At 40.1% G+C, this 20,757-nt stretch overlaps 2 protein-coding genes across 2 annotated transcripts; one reads left to right on the top strand and one right to left on the bottom strand.

Annotated features, from left to right (window-relative positions):
• Positions 1-40: 40 nt before the first annotated feature.
• Positions 41-1,352, top strand: znf830 (zinc finger protein 830). Its single transcript, XM_070845251.1, has one exon. The coding sequence runs from the start codon at positions 83-85 to the stop codon at positions 1,130-1,132; it is 1,050 nt and encodes a 349-aa protein (XP_070701352.1). The 5' UTR covers positions 41-82; the 3' UTR covers positions 1,133-1,352.
• Positions 1,353-1,368: 16 nt separating this feature from the next.
• efcab14 (EF-hand calcium binding domain 14) lies at positions 1,369-8,626 on the bottom strand. The gene is made up of 9 exons (XM_070845250.1): positions 7,900-8,626; positions 7,073-7,221; positions 6,737-6,882; positions 6,096-6,194; positions 5,872-5,979; positions 4,176-4,328; positions 3,726-3,834; positions 3,510-3,620; positions 1,369-2,943 (listed from the first exon to the last, which is right to left on the bottom strand). The coding sequence occupies exons 1-9, from the start codon at positions 8,073-8,075 to the stop codon at positions 2,765-2,767; spliced, it is 1,230 nt and encodes a 409-aa protein (XP_070701351.1). The 5' UTR covers positions 8,076-8,626; the 3' UTR covers positions 1,369-2,764.
• Positions 8,627-20,757: the final 12,131 nt, after the last annotated feature.

Here is a 20,757-nt window from a genome sequence, read left to right as displayed (position 1 = left end):
GCGAACGAGACTTCATCCGTTTTACGCCATCTTCATGAGACGCGCTTTTGCTCCTTCGCAAGCAAGTAGCTAGTTTGGAAGAATGGCAACTTCCAAGAAGGGGAAGAAAGTTATAAATCAGGAGGAGCTCAGGCGCTTGATGAGGGAGAAACAGAGGCAGTCGACCGAGAAGAAGCGCGTCGAGTCTCCGTTTGCTAAGTACAACAGTCTGGGACACCTCGCTTGTGTCCTGTGTAACGTGCAGGTGAAGTCTGAACTACTGTGGCCCGCTCATGTTCTTGGAAAACAGCACAAAGAGAAAGTTACCGAGCTGAAGGAAGCAAAGACGCAACCAGTTACACCACAGGCTCAACCAGTAAAGAGGAAAGCACCGGATAACGAGGACGTGAACGGGAAAAAGGCAAAACCGTCGTCTGGTGCAGGCCAGTCTGCGTCAGGAGGACTGCCTGGAGACTTCTTTGAGAAATCCAGCGAGAGGGAAGCTGATTCTTCTCAAAAGTCTGCAGGTCTGAGTCTGCTGGCTGGAGTCTATGATGATGATGACGACGACAATGATGAAGATGGTGCTGGAGAAGCAGGTGGAGGGGAGGTCGCAAATCCAAATCCCCCTCCTCAAAAGGGTGAGGTTGCAGGACTTCCAACTGATTTCTTTGACAGCTCCATCCCATCCACACCCTCCATCTCCCACTCGGGATCCATCCTCAAAGCGGACGCGCAGGAGAAAAGCGCAGAAAGGAAAGACAACACAGCCGAGGCATTGCCGGAGGGCTTCTTCGACGATCCTGTCAGAGATGCCAAAGTGCGCAACGTGGACGCGCCCAAAGATCAAATGGACAAGGAGTGGGAAGAGTTTCAAAAGGAGATACGGCAGGTGAACACAAAGTCAGAGGCCATCGTGGCGGAGGACGATGAGGAGGGCCGCCTTGAACGTCAGATTGACGAAATAGATGAACAAATCGAGTGTTACAAGAGGGTTGAAACACTGAGGGACAAGCGGGATGTGGTGAAGAGCAAGACTCTGCCCAGGCAGGTTGAACGTATGGAGACAGATGCCAGTGAGGAGGAGGAGGATGAAGAGGAGCTGTTGGGGCTTTTGTCCCGGGACTGGAGGGCTAAAGGGGCACTGGCCTAAGTTTCTGTTGAGCTCATGTTTCTGAGAGACCTCAGTTTTGTCCAGATAAAACAGGTCTTTTGTACAAGTCTGCCAGCAGTCCAATAATTGTAAATACGTTTGTTAAAAGATCCTCATCGTGTCTTTTTGTATGTTTCAGACTGGATTAAATGTGATGCAGTGATGTGCAACAGTCTTGTAAAACAATGTTTGAGTTCATGACTTAAAACACCACACGGACTACAAACCAAACCTTTTAACTGTGTTTATTCATTGGTGCTCACACATAAAACACATTCATAAAATCTCCCATGTACAGTAGCAGCATGGATCCAAAATCTATGTCATGATGGCCAAAGCTGTTACATTTTGAGCTCAACTAACCATTGTCCTGCAAAAAGAAGTAGTCGACTATGTTAAGTTCATAAATAACTTGTCCATGTTACATTATAAGCAACATGCAAAGCACAATGTAATTATTTAAAAAATGTACAATGAGATTAAGACCATAAAGCAAATTTTATCAACCTGACCGGAGAATTTGTTTAATACATTTAAACCATTTTTACAGAGTACAACAAGGTTTGAGTGACAAATTTGTTATGTAAATACACCATTATTAGGCCCATAAAAATGGAATAAAATGAATCAAGTAGAGTGATGGTCAGTGCTTCTTATACTACCTGTTACACATTGTGAGCTAGGTGAGCCTTCTGTCTACTGCAAACTTAAAACCAATGATATCTATGTCATTTTGTTATTGCTACATATGAGTCACCACTTCAAAATTCTCTCTAAATGATTAAAAGTGTTCATAGCCCTTCGAAAACTTGTCGAACTCAAAACTGTAAAAGTAACCAGCAACAATACAGAAGAATGTACAGATGGACCAAACATGATTATAATCAAAATGTAGGAACTGGCTGAAGAGAAATGAGGAAAAACACACACAGAAAAGGAAGAAATCTGACATGTTTAGCTTAGAAAAGAGCATACGCAAGTCCTCACTCTTCTGCTCAATTGTGTGTTTTAGTCAAGTTAGGAATCTGTCTAAAAACAAAACAAAAGACTCACAAAAATTCTTTTTCTAGTAGTCATTTGTAAACATTCATAAAGTTCTATCCTGGGTTCTAGAAATGAGGTTCAGCTGAGTTTTACCAGGCGTTTGCGGAGACATCTGTAATAGACTGACAAATACAGCCTCCAGAGAAGCTAAATACACAAAAATGTTACATCAAGATGAGACAGAATGGTTGGAAACCAAAAAAACAGAACAAGGGAGCAGGAAAATAGCGAGTCTCACAACTGAGGGTGAAAAACGGGATTCAAAATCATTTCACAACACTGATTTCCACTGTTTATTTCATATAAACTGTGGAATTTGCTAAAATAAGAGCTGAATATTCTGCATACAGGTGCTCGTGTGGATTAACTTGGAAAATTTGAGCGCACGTTTTGTGGACGAGGTTGAGTAGAAATAGACTGGGGAGGGGGCGGTGAGTAGGGGGGCATGCCAGCGCCACTGTTCCACAATCAGTATGATAAATATTCAGTTCACAAAAGTGCAGCAATCACAGAAAAGGGCCGGGACCTCCGAACCCCCAGACCCCGCTGGGTATTTAATACTGTTCACTGCTGTCAGTGATGATGTGCTCACAAACCTACAGCAGCTCTCAGCTCCGTCAGGGAGTACCTCTGGTTCCTGTCGTCGTCAAAACACTCCATGACGCGAGTGCTGGGAGTTGATGCTCCAAATACTTCACTCAGGCCCTGGTAGGTCAGTCCGACTGAATTACGTTCAGTGCCTGCCTGCTGGAAGACGGCTTCTAAGTCTGTGAAAAAAGTAGCTTTATTCAAAATGATGCAAAAACTGGTTTGTCTATGAAGGAACTGCACTCTTAAAATGGCACTTTGCACAGCTGAAAATATCCATACTCTTCACTACAGTTTGTAGCTTTTAAAGCAATATTCTGACATTTTGGGAGAAAAGTTCCGTTGCTTTCTTGCCGAGAGATTGATACCAGTCTCAAGTTTGTCTGTTAGATATGAAGCGACAGCTTAGTTTAGGATAAAGACTGGGAATGGAGAGTCCAAAGATTAACACAATAAATCCTCCTACAGTCAGCTCCGAAGTTTATTGGTGAACACGTTATATCTCATTTGTTTGACAGTACATAAAAAGGTTTTATAGGGCGTTTCTTCACGTAGCTTCCACAGTCTCGTCGTCATAATGAGGTTGCCAGGCAACCAGCGGATACGTTTGTAGCCTTTTATTCACTGGATAGATATGAGAGTGGTTTTGATCTCGGCAAGAAAGCAAATGCGTGCATTCCCCAAAATGTCAGTTATTCCTTTAATGCATGCTGAGATATAAAAGCGTTGGCGGAGCAGCGTGCACCTTTGAGAGAACCGACACCAGGCAGGACCACTCTGTTTGGGCATCTTGTCTCAGCGTTTCTCTTAGAGCGCTTTGGAGTTAAAAAGCGTGGACGTCTGCTCGTCTCAGGCTCTGTCAGTGGTGTGGTGTGGAAAACCGAGGAGGAAAAAAAAGTATTAAAATGTGACACAGGGCACAGAAATCCACTGTAATAAACTGCTTTATCCTACGTTGTACCTCGCACATCCCCTGGTGCTGCTTTGGTTGTAGTAGCTTTGCTCAGTGACTTGGTTGCTGGCCCTTCAGTGGTGATTACCAGTTGAGTTGCTGCGTCATCTTCCTTCAACTGTAAAGCAGATGGAAAATGTGATGTGAAACGCGTTAAGTTGGTTTTTTTTTACTCTCTAGGCCATTGATTCTACACCAGTAGTACTGGAGTACTTCTGCAGTTGCTTGGAGATTCGTAGAAAGATTGTGGTGTAGCTCAGATTGTTTAAGAAAATAGAAAATAGAAAATCCACATTCAGCTGTAACACCTGAACATCACTCGTATTGAATTAATGGTTAAGAGTGTTCAAGTATTGGATAAGTGGTTAAAATAGAATGGTAAAAGTAGGCTGACCACCATGCCGCAAAGAGTCAACCTTCCAAAAGCAGAAATTAAGTGTGAAGTTTCATATCACTCACGCTTTGCTTTGACCCGTTCTCTAATGATGAAACTCTCTGGTGAAGTTCTGCGACGGTAGAGAGGAGGATGTGGATCTGCTCATCAGTCCGTGTGTGGTACAGCTCCTCCGTCTTGTTAGCCTCACTCGCTGCCTTTCTCAGGTCTGTTATGTCCTTTGACAGAAAAAAAAGAAGAAACCCATGTGAAGAAACCTGCGATTTACTGTTAGATGAGATTTCTACAACTTTCTAAAACTCTTGAGCATTCGGGCTCTAACACAAAAGCACGTGGGGGAATGAAATGAATGGAAATGAGCAGCGAATCAAAAGAGTAGAGGTTCATATGTGTGATTAAGAGACCTGGGGAGGTTAGACAGGTAGACTAACAGTTTACCTCAAAGTTACAAGAGGAGATCTCAGCCAGCTAGCAACTCATCACTGACCACATAATTATTGAGGTCACTGTATAAAAAAATATGTAAAAGTGTGTGATTATTTGCTGATCCTCTTTTCCCCATGCTATTCTACTTAAAAAAAAAAAATAAAGTGGAGAAAATATTCTGCAGTTGTCTCAGATACTTGACCTAGTTTTTACTCGGCAAACTAAAGCATCTAAGCTCCCAAAATAGATTGGCACTTGTTTCATGCATTATGAATGGAAAGCCAACACATGGATCCAAGAAATGACAGGACCTTGTTAACCCAACGACTCTTCCAATGTAAGCCTGACAAGAACTGCAAAAACATCCGTGCTCGCGTGGGTAAACAAATAAACAAATTAATCTGGCAGTGGCAAAGTTCGCCACAGCTTCTGGTTTGAATTCGTGCCACAGTTAAGCAGATCAACCGACATCTCATCAACAGAATCATCTTGGTTGTGCGCAGATTTTCCTCAGCTGGGAGTGAGACAAATGTACAAAGGCAAGTAGTGCATTAGACACTACTACGCCACGTTATTTAACTAATTCACTCAAGCACAATGCAATGTTAATCCATTTTATGTAAACATAGTTCTGCATACATTCATACATAAATAATAGATGCGAAAAGCAGCCTCCAGCGAAATGTGCTGTTTTTGTGTAGAGATGTAAATAAAGAAGACAGGCTGTCACGCAAAATAAGTGAAATCACACTTTGATTCCAACTCATAAAAAATCCATTGGCTGTGTTCATGTAAACATACTAGAGCTTGCAGCCCTATACTATTATACTAACACAGCCTTATGTTATTCTGTGATGTTTGTCAGCCGTCTGAAACACTGGATTAACATTTCAGTTGTTTGACACACAGTTTGAAAGATCATTCTGAAAGATAAGGCTGCTCTCACTATTAGTATATTAGACTATTGTGCCTCTCACTGCAAACAACATGCATCATCGCCGTGAACACAGGTCACAACTGTTGAGCCACTCGGAGATATGAATCGTTGGGTCTCTTAATTAAAGAGTTTGGTCTAGGCCTGCTCTTTATGGAAAGCGTCTGGTATGTAAACTGTAAAAAGTGTTTAATTCAGACAGTTACTCTGCAAGGCCAGACAAAATATAAGGTTAAAATTAAGCGAACAGATACAAATACAAGATGGCACAAGCACACAACCCAGTTATGCATTTTTGGAGTGATGAGGGGGGCTGTTTAGGTTTGATATCATATTTGATCTGAACATGTTATCATGCCAACACCCAGTTGTTCAGTGTCAAAGTAGAAACTTTAATTTACCATTGTCTTCTTCAAGTCATCGTCTTTCTTCTGATGCTCAAGAGCAGCCTGCATAGTTTTCACATCGTGCTGTACACTTGTTAGCGTGCTGCCAATTGTAGCAACACTCTGGAAAACAAAAATGCTCAGTTAGGTCAGTTATGAAAATCAGACCAAAAAAAAAAAAAAAAACACAACATTAATACATTTAACAGCCTTTCAACCAAATTGTTCTTTGCCTTCACCTTTTGAAGCTCTTCGACTGTAGTGGGAAGGCTGATAAGATCAGCGGCTGATTTCAGGTTGGCCTTTAAATGGTTTACTGCAGAGTCCAGCAAACTGATCTGCACAAGTAAAATGACACAACGTCTTTAGTTACACCTCTGAGACAGAACTACCACTCTATTTAGCACTTCAAATTTTCCTATTCACTTAATAATGCCCAAAATCAGGACTGGGGGAAATAGAAGAGTCAAAAATACTGCATATTTTACTCCAGTTTTTGCAAACGTTAAAACTGTATGAAAGTTTTCTCTTATGTTAAAATATTACATGAGGAATCGCATGCAGTAAAAACTGTGGGAAGGGAAGAAGACTTTGTTTACCGCAGTTATATTACTATTGCAGCACATGCAGTGAAAACTGTACTGATTACATTTTTACTTTTGATTGTTATTTTGCACAAACCAGAGTAAAATAGTCTGTATTTATGAATGCTGATGGAATCATTTCTGTTCTTTGTCTTACAACTGTTTGGTATATATTCAACAGAATCCTCAGCTACAAGGTATCAAAAGTGTATGTACTGTAATGTACATACACATGATGTGTGACACTACAAATGGTAAGATGGCTTCAAAACCTATGAGCAATGAAAACAACTGACCTTTCTGTTCATTTCTGTTAGGTTGGACCAGAGCTTGCTCAGGCCCTTGTCCCCGTTCTCAATGTCGTCAAGTTTCCTCTCCTTGTTTTTCAGGTCCTCGCTTAGTTTTGGTATTTCACTTGATGACACCTTCTGGCTGGATTCCACTGTTACATAAAAATTACAATATGTTAAGAGCTTTGGTAAAGACAAAGAAATGCACGACTGTGTTACTGAGATATAAAAGGTTTAGGTTTCCAAAGGGCAGAGTGTTTTATGACCACCATAAGGTAACACTGTGTGTGTGTGTGTGTGTGTACGTGCGTGTGTGTGTGTGTGTGAGACGGTGACTCTTACTGCTATGCAGCTTTTCTTTGAGTGCATCTAGATCTTCTTTTAGAGCAATCTGCATCCATATGAGTCCAGCACATGCCATAACACAGGCAGCCAGTATGATGAACAGAAACAAAGGGTAGCACACATTGCAGCACTGCGTGTAGCTTCTCCTGTAAAGAGAGGAAACATGAGTTACAACTGCACAACCTCTTTAATTATTCACGAAGGAGATATTTTCAGAACACTGCATACTATGTCATGGGAATTATGAGTATTACTGACATATGGCGATGTTTTAACATATGGGATGCTGCATGCTATATCACTGTGGAATACTCTGCTGAATGTGGTATTGATTTTTTTCTAATATCAAGCTTCAGAAAAATTCTGATCATCTTCTTAGTGTGCAACATATGTCTTATTTTGCTTTAATCTGAGCACAGAATAAGCACAAGTAGAATAATCTGGCAATATTTATATTTTCCCTTTAACCTCAACACAATGACTTAAGAATGTAGGAGGAGGAAAACGGGACTATTTGTATCTCAAAGCACATGTTGCTGAAAAACATCATTTTCACTGTAATTCTTCAGGTTCTTCTTTAACGGTAAAAGAATAATAAACAAAGACAAAAAAAACAACCCCAATTTTTAAGTCACATATACATTACAAAATAATGAATTCACATAGTTGATGTAAAGTGGCTGCTCTTAAAACCAATTTGGTTTTATTTAACATTTAAAAACATTTCAGTATTAAACAACAAACTCCTGACGTTACCGACTAACCAAAACACACCCATGTCATACCCAATTCAGCAACAAATCGACATTAAACCGATCACTCACTTCCCAAAGTTGGTTCCGCTGCTCAGGTTGTTGAACTCGTCGTCGTCCGAGCTCGACTCAGATTCTGAATCCGGCGGCTCGGTTCGGAGAAGTCGGTGACCGGACCCCTTTTTGGTCTTCTTTCTCTTGCTGTCCCCGAGTCCGATCAGGGCATTCAGCTCCTTCCTCTTCTTCATCTTCTTCTGGGGGGTCAGCGAACCCGCCGAGCCCGATTTAAACCCGACTAAATCCAAAGTTTTGTCCAGTTTGGTGGATGTTGTCGTTTACGTAGCAGCTAAGCTAACTTATCGTTCTCTTGCTAACTTGTATTTCGACCACGCAAGGTTGCTAACGGATACAAGCACATTGGACTTTACCCGAGGGTTGCCTTGATGACTCAAACCTAATACACACAAATGTCCTACAGCGGATGAGTTTACTCTCCCAGAAAACCCTCTCTAAAACAACTTTTTCTACTAGCTGCCGGGTTATGATGCACGTTAGCTAACTCAGCTAGCTAACATCTGACGTCTTGCTAACAGTGGCTAACAAGAGCTGACTATCGTTACTGTACAATCACATCGTCTCAGCGAAGTTTAAAAATGCTTGCCCCGGCGTCGCTTCCACTTAGAAACACTTCAAAAACAAGATAAACAGAATAAAATCTATCTATCTAAAAATCTAAATATGCGGCACAATATTTCCAGCAATCTCTCCTGCTGCCTGTATTGTTTTAGCAGGGCGTCCGAGTAACATCACAGCTGATTGGTGCACCGAGTAGCGACAACTTCCGGTGCTCTGTCCAGCCGGGGATTGGTGGCTGTGTCGTTGCTCCAATGCTGTATGTATTGAAAGAGTTCTCCTTTTTATTATTGGCCTGTCAGAAGTCCACAGCATTCATAGTCGATTTCCATTTATGTACTGTAAATGAAGACGGTGAAAATTTGGATTGTCTCAAGAGTTTTAATGTAAACGGACCCTTACTTTCAGCCAATCAGAAACTCCCTTTCTTTCGGCCAATCATTGTGTTTCTTTTATTTGACCAATCAGAAAGCCCTTTACTTTCAGCAAATCAGTAGGCCTCTTACTTTCAGCTAATCAGAGTGCTTCTCTCTTTCGGCCAATCAGAGTGCTTCTTTTAGCTGACCAATCAGAAAGCCCCTTACTTTACACCAATCAGAGTGCTTCTTTTAGCTGACCAATCAGAAAGCCCCTTACTTTACACCAATCAGAGAACCCCTTACATTTAGCCAGTCAGAAACCGCCCCTCTTTCGACCAATCCGAGTACATCTCTTTCAGCCAATTGGAACGGTTCATTCTTTTCACCAATCAGAGTAGTTTTTTCTTTTGACCAATCAGTGCTTCTGTCTTTCTTTCTTCCAATCGTAATGGTTCTTTAGTGTGTCATTGGGCAATCAATAGATCGCAACAGGTACATATCAGATTGGTGATACATCTCTCAACACCACATCTCCTTTTGGGAGAAAACAATCCCGTCCCACAGAGACAGTAACATCGTCCATACTTACACAAGCCAATTTAAATTGATAACTCTACCAAAGAGATGCCGTGGAGTTGGTTGAACCAGGATTTAACCCCACATCGCTGATCTCTGGATTATATGCTAAGGCTTTATGTCCGTGTGTTAGCCGCTGCTCCGCTCATCTACCAGTGTGTGGAAATTATTGTAGGAGCGCAAAGCCAAACCAATTTTACTTACATTCATCTAATATTTACAGCTGTAGACTAATGTTATAAGCCCAGATGCTTTCACCCACAGCACATGCAGAGCAGGACAGAGACAGACAGCCTGTGAGCGCCCATCTTCTGCTGAATCAAGGTAGCTAATAATTTCATGAAACTTCACAGCCTGTTAAAGAATAGGCTGTCATTGGATCTTCATAGGCTGCTAACAGTTAACTAGTGTCGGAGCTCAGGCTACACTGAGCGGGCTAATGTAGCGTTAAGCTAATCTTAATTTATAGGCTATAACGTAACGTTAGCTAGGTTAGTCAGAGCACAGTGCTGCTAGCTAGCATACTGTTCGTAGAGCAGGACTGAAAAGTAAAATATTTCACTGGTAGTTTGCTAACCTGGGGACTCATTAAGGTAAAAACAGGTGGGGTTACCTTAATACATCAGCTCGATGCTGGAGACTGACGGAACGTGACTGAAAGTGGATCAAATTAACTTTTCCCGTCTATATTACGGTTTCAATGTCAAGCAGAGTGGATTTTATTTGTCTGACATAGTGTCTTTAAGCAATTTATGAAGTAATTTCATTCAGGTGATTTTATATTGTTGTCTTTTTGTATTAGTGTTTTACATTAAAATCTGTGTTCGTTTTCCACCAGGAAGGCTGAAGTTCCCGGATGTACCGTTCCTGCAATGTAAGTAAGTTGAATTAGACTGTGCTTTAGTTAATATCAATCCAATTCAAACAACTCAGAGTCACTACGCCAATCTTATTTCATTTTCTCCCTTCAAAGTAAACTGAATTCAGACCTAGATTCCCCCTCCCATCATCTGAATGTGTTTACTATTTGATATTTGATATTTTGCATGAAGCTTTCATTAATTGTGAGATTAGTTTCAGGGTCCAGTATATATACATACATACATACATACATATATGGCTAATGTAAGCATCAGGCACCACACAGCCCTAATCAGAGCCATTTGTTTGAGGGCTGAAACAAATTTTCATTATTGATCAAACTGTGGACTGTCGATAGTGAAAAATGTGGGCTTTGTATTTCTTGTTTTGTCCATAACCTGAACATGCTCAGTTTGCAGTGATGTTAATCAGAGGAAATTACAATTACTCATTTATCAAAATTCATGCTAATACATTTTCTGTACAGAAAAAAAGATGAATCAACTGTTGGGCTTGCAGCTTTGATTTGTCGCTTGTGTCATCTCCTGTGTCAGTGTGTTTTGATGTTCGCATGATATTTTCAAGAGTGCACCACATTATATGAAACAGGATTCCATTTTTTGTTTCAATCTGCCTCTTCCAGCAGGGGTCCACCTGAAATCCAGCTGACCTGGAGCGCTATTGGGTTGACCCAGCAAGACACATGGGCTGAGTAGAAGCAGGGTTGCTGCAGACTGGCCTTTCGCTCTTTTTCATTGAAAACGGACCCCCGCTGGCCTGCTTTTGGCTTTGAAAGTATGTTCCTTTATCTGCCTGCTCCCTCATACCATCATAGTACAATATTAATAAGAAGGACACTGAATGAAAATCTCCACACTGGACCAATTTACAAGCACACAAAGGAGCTGAGATGCTCCTCAGCATCTCAGTATGAGTTTGATTATTGAGTTGCAAGAGAAGAGGCCCACTGCTGATGCTTTATTATCCTCAGAAAAGAATTTCTCAAGGCAACGCTTGTCATTTCACAATAATAGCATGATGCCACCCACACAAATACAAAGCTAATGTTATTATAGCTCAGACCGACGTGTCTGCCCTGTTATTTTAGTGCACTACACTAGGAGGCAGCTACTGTATTGTTTTGAATGCATTTACCGTGAATCCAGCGGTTTCATGTGGGTTGCAGAACAAAGTTCAATCAGTTGCTCATCTCCACTAAGAACACCTGGTGAGGGGACAAGCATCACGCTGAGGGCCTGCGCAGCCCCCTGCCAGCATGATGCTGCAAATCAAAGCATCAGACGAGCTTCATCTCTTCGCTGGAGTCTCAGTTTTTCAGCCGGGGTTAAGACGGAGGATGACACTTCAACTTATGGCTCCTCGCATCTACAGCCACAAGGTAGGGAGCATCAAGCATTAGAAGCCCACGACTCTGATCACTACAAAACACTTGTTTTCGCACTTTGTTCACAGCAGGGTTTCTCATATTCTCACCAAGAGTGATTCCTGCAACTGTCGGGCAGGGAGCTGCCCTGGGTGCTGACAGAGAATGTAAATAGTGGTGGCATGATAGGAAATACTGAATAGAGTTGACTGCTAATTGAAGGCTTTCATCTGACATGGCAGACTGTGTGAATACAGATTATATCAGTTGGAAGCAGGGCTGCAGTTAGAATACCAATCTTTCTCACCAGGCATTTTTACTGTTCATTTGGAATCTATCAGCCATTATGTTGGATGACTCAGACAGTAGACATAGAAATTTCATCATGAGATATATGCTTTCTGACAGATGGGACCCACATGGTATTTAAAACTGTGGCACATGCTTGAACTTATGAACTCTTTCGTTGATAGCTACCACCTGACGCTTTACCAGGAAACAAGCACATCATTTACAGTAAAGCACAAGCTTTGTTCAGCTTTCATTGTTTGTTGTTGGACCTTTTTTGTGTTATTAAAGGCACTCAAAACCTATTTTCTTTAACACTTTCTTACTATGAAGAATGGGGGCCTACATCAACAAGTTTTGGTTTTATTTATTTTACATGAGAGGTTTCTGTCTGTGCTTGTTTTGTCTGTAGACTGGTTCCAGACATCTGAACAGCCGCTCTCATCTCTGATTGCTCAGTGATTCAAATAGGTCTGGTATAAAGAGCCAAGGTCATGGCGTCACACTCTCAAGTCATTTTTCAACTCCAAAATGCTACTGCAGTGTTCGCTCTTCTAAGTCCTGTAGTTATCACAGACATGTCTGAGGTAGCCACAACTCCTCTACTGGTCTCTTCTGTAGAGCCATTCCATTCAATCCAATTAAATCCAATCCAATCCAATCCAATCCAATCATTTTATTGTCATATGTACAGATAAAAAGAAGTTTCACCGCACAATGAATAATGAATAAACAGTAGCTATACAGACAAACGATATACAGTTCAACCTGCAATTGTGTAGGGCTTATGGGAAAAATATTGAAAATATGATATTAAATTGTTTTTCAGAAAACTTCCATCCTTATCTAACCATATGCAGCGAGCCACACAACACACAGAGCTGTATTTTTAGTTATTAGCGTTGGTACAAATGCCACTGAGATTTTGAATGAGGTTTCCTTACTTCTGGGACATAATCCAGAAATTTCACTGTCACATTTGCTTTCTATTGGTTGGAAAATGTGCAATACTTTCTAATGTCTCCCCCTTCTTTTTTTTCTATATTCCCCCTATGTATATTATAATGTTTCTATTTTTATACTTCCTCTGTCTTAACTGCCCATATTTTTTTTTTACTATCTCCTCCTGTCTGCTGTGACATTGTAAATATCCCCATCATGGGACTGATGAAGGAATATCTTATTTTATCTTAAAAACAGTTGACCAATCAAAGCTTTGTAAGTGGGATTAAGATTTTAGTGTGGTGACAGTTGGACCCTCCAACTGTCATCATGCTTTGGTAAGTGTTGTCTTATGTTACCGCGCAGCTGTCAATCAAACCTGATCAAACCACACCCACACAGTCCTGATGGAGCAGATTGTTAAACTTAATATCAATAACAATGAAGCATGTTTTTTTCCTGGATGTCATGACTATTTAATCTTAATATTGATTAATATTAATATTAATAGATTTCAAACCAGGTTTTCTTGGGGTGCAGTGAGAAAAAGGATGCACTGAATCCATTAGTGTGTTTTTGTTATGTAATGAATAGAATAGAATAGAATAGAGTATTGTGAATTAGACCACTTTATTCCACGTGACTCCTCCAACCACTTTGGCGTGCCCACTCCAATCATATATCAACAGCATGTCCAGAGCAAGATCCACTTGCTGCTGCCTATGGAAACGACACCGGAGCTGTGACATGAGAGTAGAGTGAACCAAAAAAAAAGTTGTCAAAGCAAAGACTGATCGTTGTGTAGCATTTGAGTGACCCCATGTCACATGTCATGTGTCCGTTAGCTTGGCTTGTGGAGACTTCTCATATTGTACAAAAGGGAATCAGCAGGGGGCAATGTTCTCACATCAAAGAATCCTAGACATGCAGCACACTGGAGCCAAGGACAGATGAGCTCAGAATCACTGGCTTGGCTCAGTCTAATGGCAACAATGCAAATATTTTTTCACATCCGGCACAGCGGTCATCATTCATAATTTTCCGTGCTGTAAAATTGACTGCAGTATCCTGTGCTTATAATTGTAAAGTGCATGTACACCTAAATATTTTACACACTGCCAGACTCAACATGAGCCACATACATATTCAGTCGGCTATGTTAAGGGAGCAAAATGCATTTCGGATCATGTAATCATGAATAATTAACGCAATTGTAACATTCGCCATTGTGGGAAGCCAGGAAATATTTTCAGTGTCGAAGCGCAGATGAAGGAAGGGTGATGACAGCTTGACGACTATTTGCAGCTTTCATTGCAACTCCCTCAGTGCAGAAGTGTCAGTTAAATACCTTAAAAGTAAGAGAACATGTAGCAGACAGGAACATCATGAGTTAGCGATTAATGCTCTGTCTTCTGCCAGAAATCACACTGTGGCGACACTTAACTGTAGAGGCCGCCACTGCAGTGATACAGGAAAGGTCTGATATAGTTTGAAATAGATAAAAGGGAATAGATTAATATATTAAGCAAATGCATGGGGTGAAAGAGGGAGAAAAATCATCAGGGGGAGCATTCTTTGATTGGATTTTGTGGAAAGTTAAAATCGTACGCGCAGTAAATTCAAGAGCTGTCAGAGTTTATTGTCTGTCGTAAATCTTTTTCTCCTCAAACCACTCGTGAGAATGTTTATGTAAATCAACGTGGAAGCTTATATGTCCCAGCTCTGTTTTGTTAATGAAGCAGTTGCGCTGATAAGAGCTCCCATGTTGTGTAACTCAGTCAAGTACATGGCAGAAATATCAGACATTTCAAATTCAATGAGATTTAAGGATTGCTTTCACAGACAGACAGCCAAAGTTCTCTTTTTCACTGTATTAGACCAGGATTAGTTTAATCCATGTCTGTGAAATAGGCCCTTCATTTTCCTGGTAATGTCTTCAGTGCACTAGGTATCTTCTTGTTCATTTTTTTTCTGTTATTTGCTGAGGACAAGGAAAAGAAGTGACAATTCAAAATCCACATAATGACTTTTTTTTTTTTTCATTTTCAGAACTGATTTTAAGCGAGTTTACTGATTTTCAGCATAGTCAAGAGAGGGCAGAAGAAGCATGACAGACAACAGAAGAGGAGGCAAACAGGAAGAGGAGAAACAGTTGACATGTTAAGGAAATTAGAGAACAGAAAAGAGGAGCTGGAGAGCGTCTGAAGAGGAAAAAGTCATTGAGGTTTTGCAGATTTGATTAAAAACTGTTTGAGTGATTAAAGCATGACAGAGAGGAAATTGATTTTATTGATGGCAGCGTGTCTGCAGATTGACACTCAGGGAAGAGAAGAACAGGGCTAATTTTCCACAACTGTTCAGAACTGTTAATAAGGTGGAACAGGATTGTGCAGATAGTGTACCTGTTTTTCCAAGAAACCCCTTCGACTGCATGGTGGAAGTAAATTGTGGTAAACAGAACTGCCCTGGCCTAGATTTCCCCCACACAGCGGCTATTTTATTAAGTACATCCAGCTTGCAGCAGACCAGACTCCCTCTACTGCAGCTCATCTGTGACATGGGCTGATGGGTTTTGTGCTGTGAAATGCAGCTATGCATTCGCTCTAGCTGCTGTTATCAGAGATGGAAATTCTGAGTTTGTACCTCCTGTAGTTTTAGTATATTGCTAGTCGTGTGATGGCTGTATCACTTTGCATATTTCTGCCCATATCTCCTTGCTTATTTAAGTCGTCTTTCTAGAGTTTTCCTCAAAATCTACTAATAACGGCTTACATCTGTCTGTTTCACACTGAGTGTTTAAAAAAAAAAAAACATCTCCAAGGCAAATTCAGAGGGAGTTATTTTTTTCCTCAAAGACAGAGTGAAATGTGACATCCTATCCCACACACTGTAATTTGTAAGTTGTATTGGCAGTTGCAGAAACTGGATTTTGTGTGTGTGTGTGTGTGTGTGAGAGAGAGAGAGAGAGAGTGAGAGTGTGTGTGTGTGTGTGTGAGAGTGAGAGAGTGCCAGAGAGTTAAAACATTTACAGTAAACTTGAATGTTTCAGTGGTGACCTTTTACCAGGAGTAGTGAAGTAAAAGTAAAAATACCACAGTGTAGAAATACACCGTAAGGAGTAAAAGCCAGAGTGCAGATAGATCAGCCTCAAAAAGTACTTAAGAACCCAAATGTATAAGTACTAATTTTGATGAATAACCCCTTACAGAATAATATATATTATGTAATTTCGTTATAATTAATGTGTAAGCATCACCTAAATGCTGTAGCTGGAAAACCTGGGGCTAATTTTTACTATGTTGAATATTACGGCATAGCTCAATCTATAATAATATAGTAATCATAATTCATTTGTTAATTGCGTTTTTTTATAAATAGTCTGAATCAGCAACGTCACTAATAACTAAAGCTATCAAATAGATGCCAAAATTACAATGTTTTTCTGTGAATAGTACTGGAGTAATATAAAGTTGTACAGTAAATATAAAGTGCGTCAAAATATATGTTATGATGACGAGTAATACTACTATATCTTGTCACCTCTGTAATGTTTACAATTAGCTTCAGAGAATTCTATTTGTTGTGGACATATGGTCATGGTCCTTTCAGATTACTTCTCATTTTTACACATTATAACAGAACTGTGTCTTTACGCATGTGTGTAACAAGCAAATGAAAATAGGTTTGAAAATCTGTGCATGTGTGTGCATTAACTGCCTTGTAACATTAGTATCACCCAATCGGATGACTTTCCTCTCTAAAGTCTAATTATCCTAATCTAACTTTAATAATCCTACTAACCCTAACACAAGATGTGCACGTGCAAATATAGGAAATATTACGCTCATTATTCATAAGACACGAATTCTGCCCGTTGGATCGGCTGTTTCATTCGCAAAGACTTAACACATGTGGGGTTTGAAGTAACAGGAACATCTGCTCAGTGTTAATGCCGCCTGCACCTGATTGGAGAAAGTGAGACTGTTATAGCTACATCGAGCTAATGGTCTAATCACATCCATACATAATCATTTCAGTCTTATAATAGTATGCAGGCACTACTACATCATTTACTGTGGTTTAGCCTGACATTATTCAAGAAAACATCTAAATTTCAGGGTTTAACCCAATTAATTTATGCTTTTAATTATATTTTAGAAAAAGTTAAAAGACAAATAACTAATAACATTTAAGCTGCAATTGTAAAACTTTTTCAGGCTGGTTGGATAAAGCAAGCCAGTTGAAAAGACAAAAAAAAAAAAGAAGTCTGAATGTCATTTTAGTTTCAGAAACTGTCACAGCTGTGTTTAGGGAGGAAGAAAAAAATCACACAGACATTTTGAGCTTGTTTCCAACATCATGCGGTTCCTCTATCTGAATGCCGTACTGTGCTCTTATTTACTTGTTTGCGGTCAACCCATTCACTTGCTCGATTCCTGCTAGCCTCCCTCGATCTCGCCCATTAATGAGCAGTTTTTTCCCCCTCAGAACTATTGCTGACTGAAGGGTTGCGGGTTGTCCAATGCATGAAAAGCACGGGAGGGGTGTCTGTTTATGAGATACTGGAACCATCGTGCTCGGCAAGGACAATCTCAGCAGCACCCTCAGTGTCGCTTAATTCTGCAAAGCCTTGTCTGCTTGCTTTGTTCTGCAAGCCACAGCCATGTGCCTCTGATTCACTCTCTGTCTGTACTATTCACTTTCATGAAGGCTATAATGTATCTGATAATATTCTCATAACTGCTCCTGGTTATTGCGAGTAACAAGGCTGTGCCCCAGTTATGAAACTGGAAAAAGTGTTACTGTTTTCTAGAGATAATATCAAGGAAACATAATTTGCAAATAGTTGTTATGCACAATTTCATAATTTCTCCTCAGCACACTGGATGCTAAATGAAATGTGTGTCTTACTTATGTTGAGGTGCAGGCAGCGCTGTTTAGGCTCTTTGTGCCTGGCTGTATTCATCTACTGTCAAGCTGAAGTTGATCTGCAATTCTCTTTGTACCAGATCCTCTCCCAGCATCTACGATCCAGACGCACGAGGGAGAAACCTTGACGAGGCGCATGAGAAGAAAACCAGCACATTTGGGTATGACTAAAACCTTCAAAGCCTTCTCCGTCAGCCACATCTTTTTTGTGATTCAGCCTATAGTACAGACGAGCAGCACATGGAAAAAGATATCCTGTATTTTCGGCAGCATGTGTTATTTGTGTTTCTCTGGACCTTGAGGTTCATGGAGCCCCCGCAAAATGAAGTGAGAGCTTGCAGCAGCTGCCAGACGGCATGTAGTATAGAAATACTACCTCCTCTGATGAGGTTGAGAGGAAAGACAAATTTTTAAAAGGCGAAAGGAAATAAGAGGATTAGGGCTGGTTATGTGTGTGCAGCCTCCCACTAACTAGTGTGTCCTCTTGTAGAATACCTGTGGCTATTGCAAGGGCCTGTTTACAATGGAGACATTCACAGTACAAAGGAGGAGCGTTTTGATTGGTTGGTGGAGGTTACGTTAGTGGCAGATGTGATGTGACCATATTTAAATAAAATACTTAAGGAGCTGAAGGGCATGGACAGTTTATAGATGCATACAGCACATTTCTGTATGGAAAGTTCTGCAGGAAAGTGTCCTTTAATATTTTCCTATGGCACATATTTTTAGTGGTCAAAGGTACAATCTGAAGCACACTCATTCAAGCTGAATAATAATTTAAAAAAAAACATTTCCCTGTTAATACCTAATTTATTGTGATTCATTCTAAATTGTAAATGATATAAATGTAAACACCTTGCCAACATATGGGATCCTGAAAATATTTCAGAGTGAATTTAATGACCTTAATAAATAGGCTGTGAGTGTGAAAAATGATCTAAGAGATGTTGTTATCACAGAAGACTTTGTGCAGTTGTTAATCACTGGCCTGCATTGTTCACCATGTGCAAAGGATTTACTTGCAGTCTTGTGTTTGAAATACTTTCCAGCAAAAAAGGAAAAAAAAAAAGTGTGTTATGCTCAGGGTTAACTCGGTCCAAATTTTGCAATTGAAGTAATTAGTAAACTGAGTTGAACATGTGTTTATTTGCTTGAAAGAACCAGACATGGTAGCCAAATGTTATGGAAAAATGCCAAAAAACCTAAATATTTCCACATTTGCCCTATTATCAAATCCAGGTAATAAAAGGTTTGACTGATGAAGGCGTTGGCAGAGCAGCGAAAATCGCTCTCCTGCCATATTTACATACAGTAAATCACTGCCTGCAGAGTGAGTGATTTGGCATTTGTGCCATTTGCAAACATTAATAAGACATAAATAAATAAAATGAGGGAAAGGTGATTATGTTTGTCTGGGGGGATTTTGTAGCAGGATGGCTCTGACAAAAGGCTTCCAACATTTTGTATGAGCTCCTTCGCCAAGCCTCTATCAGTCTCCTAAGTCATATCAGATGTTTGGGCTTTATTGGGACTTGAAATAGTTATTAGCTCGAGCACCCACCCTGGTGGATTTATCTTCTGCTAAATAAAGACCCATACAATAATGAGCTCTGCTCAGTGTATTATCTATTCCTTCTATTCTCTATTTTTCTCCATTTAAATCAAAAACTACCATCTTCAGAATTATGACAGGCATGTGAAGTGGCAGTTAATGTAAGAGGTAATAGTGTCCTTGGAATTCATTTGAAATGAAATAAAAAGTTTACTGAGCTTGCCTTATTACAGCTGAAGTGGTAAAATGTCTTCAGTGGATCAAAGGAAATCCTCCCTTAAACAATGAACAACACAGCCACAGTGACTCTCAATAGAAACCTCATTGCCGTGTGTAAGTGTTCAGGCTGTGTTGAAAATCTTCAGCCGTAGGGATTATGAGAGAAGGTGGAGCATTTATGCCGTCCACTGCATGTTTCCTAAATTACACTATGCGGGTCATTTCCATTGGTGGAAAAAGTCGTCCTGCGGCGTATCTAATTTGTCTATAATACCAGCCAAAATAGAGAATCTGCTGCCAAGCAGCATCTCAACTTTTGCCTTTGTCTGGCATCCTGTTGCCGGAATTGCAAAACTCTGCCAATCTTCTGTCGATATTCCATGAAATCAGACATAAAACCAAAACAAGTCATGCACTGGAAAGATTGTTTTATGGATATCCAATAGGCATTAATTCATAAATCCTCCTAAATCCTAATCAATGATTTAGTCATGAAAGGACATTTTGATCAAAAACACATTAAACACAAATCATTTTTGTACACAAAATGGGTAAAAATGTTTCTTTGTAAAATATTTTTTTATTGAAAGGAGTAGGAAGTGTTACATACATGACAATACACTAAATCTGATTAACAAAAACAGTGAAATAATGAAAACGAATTGAAAAGTTTAGACGACGCTAAGATGGAACTGTAAGCCCTCACAGATAAATGGGATAATGCAGTATAGAAACGATTTAGTTTTTCTTTTCATAATCTCGTCTTGCAGCAGCATTACATGTTTCTATTACACAGCTTTACGTGTAAAAACATATAACACACTTCTACTCTTTGTTACGTGAAGTAAAGGCTCTGACGTGTGCATTTCTTTCATTTTTCACCGCCTGTATTCCTGCAGTTGGTACAAAATCAAGTACAAGAAACCTTGGACTCCATGGAAATCCCATTCATTGACAACAATACAAAGAAACCCAGCATAAAGAAAAACCACAGTTACTTCTCAGGAGGCGAAATAAAAAAGCACTCCTTCCTCTGCATTGTCAGAAATGTAAAGTCATGCTAATTCAATTTAACAGTACTACAGGACTGTAAAAATATTACTCACTAAGTAGCTGGTGCAGTGTTACAGCATTAATTTGAGTGTTTTAGAAACACGACTGCTGCTGCTGCTGCTGTCACTGTTTAT

This window comes from Pempheris klunzingeri, chromosome 15 (assembly GCF_042242105.1).
Source record: "Pempheris klunzingeri isolate RE-2024b chromosome 15, fPemKlu1.hap1, whole genome shotgun sequence".
In the NCBI taxonomy this organism is placed as follows: Eukaryota; Metazoa; Chordata; class Actinopteri; order Acropomatiformes; family Pempheridae; genus Pempheris; species Pempheris klunzingeri.
Note: the sequence above shows the minus strand (reverse complement) of the source record. Positions and strands in the feature narration are given on the sequence as shown.

Excerpts from the sequence above, each read along its gene's own strand:
- efcab14 (XM_070845250.1), bottom strand. The coding sequence starts at position 8,075 with ATGAAGAAGAGGAAGGAGCTGAATGCCCTGATCGGACTCGGGGACAGC. Across the intron at positions 4,329-5,871 it reads ATGACTTGAAGAAGACAATG|GACATAACAGACCTGAGAAA; the intron begins GTAAATTAAAGT and ends TTTCTGTCAAAG. Across the intron at positions 2,944-3,509 it reads TGGTGTCGGTTCTCTCAAAG|ACTTAGAAGCCGTCTTCCAG; the intron begins GTGCACGCTGCT and ends CTTTTTTCACAG.
- znf830 (XM_070845251.1), top strand. The coding sequence starts at position 83 with ATGGCAACTTCCAAGAAGGGGAAGAAAGTTATAAATCAGGAGGAGCTC.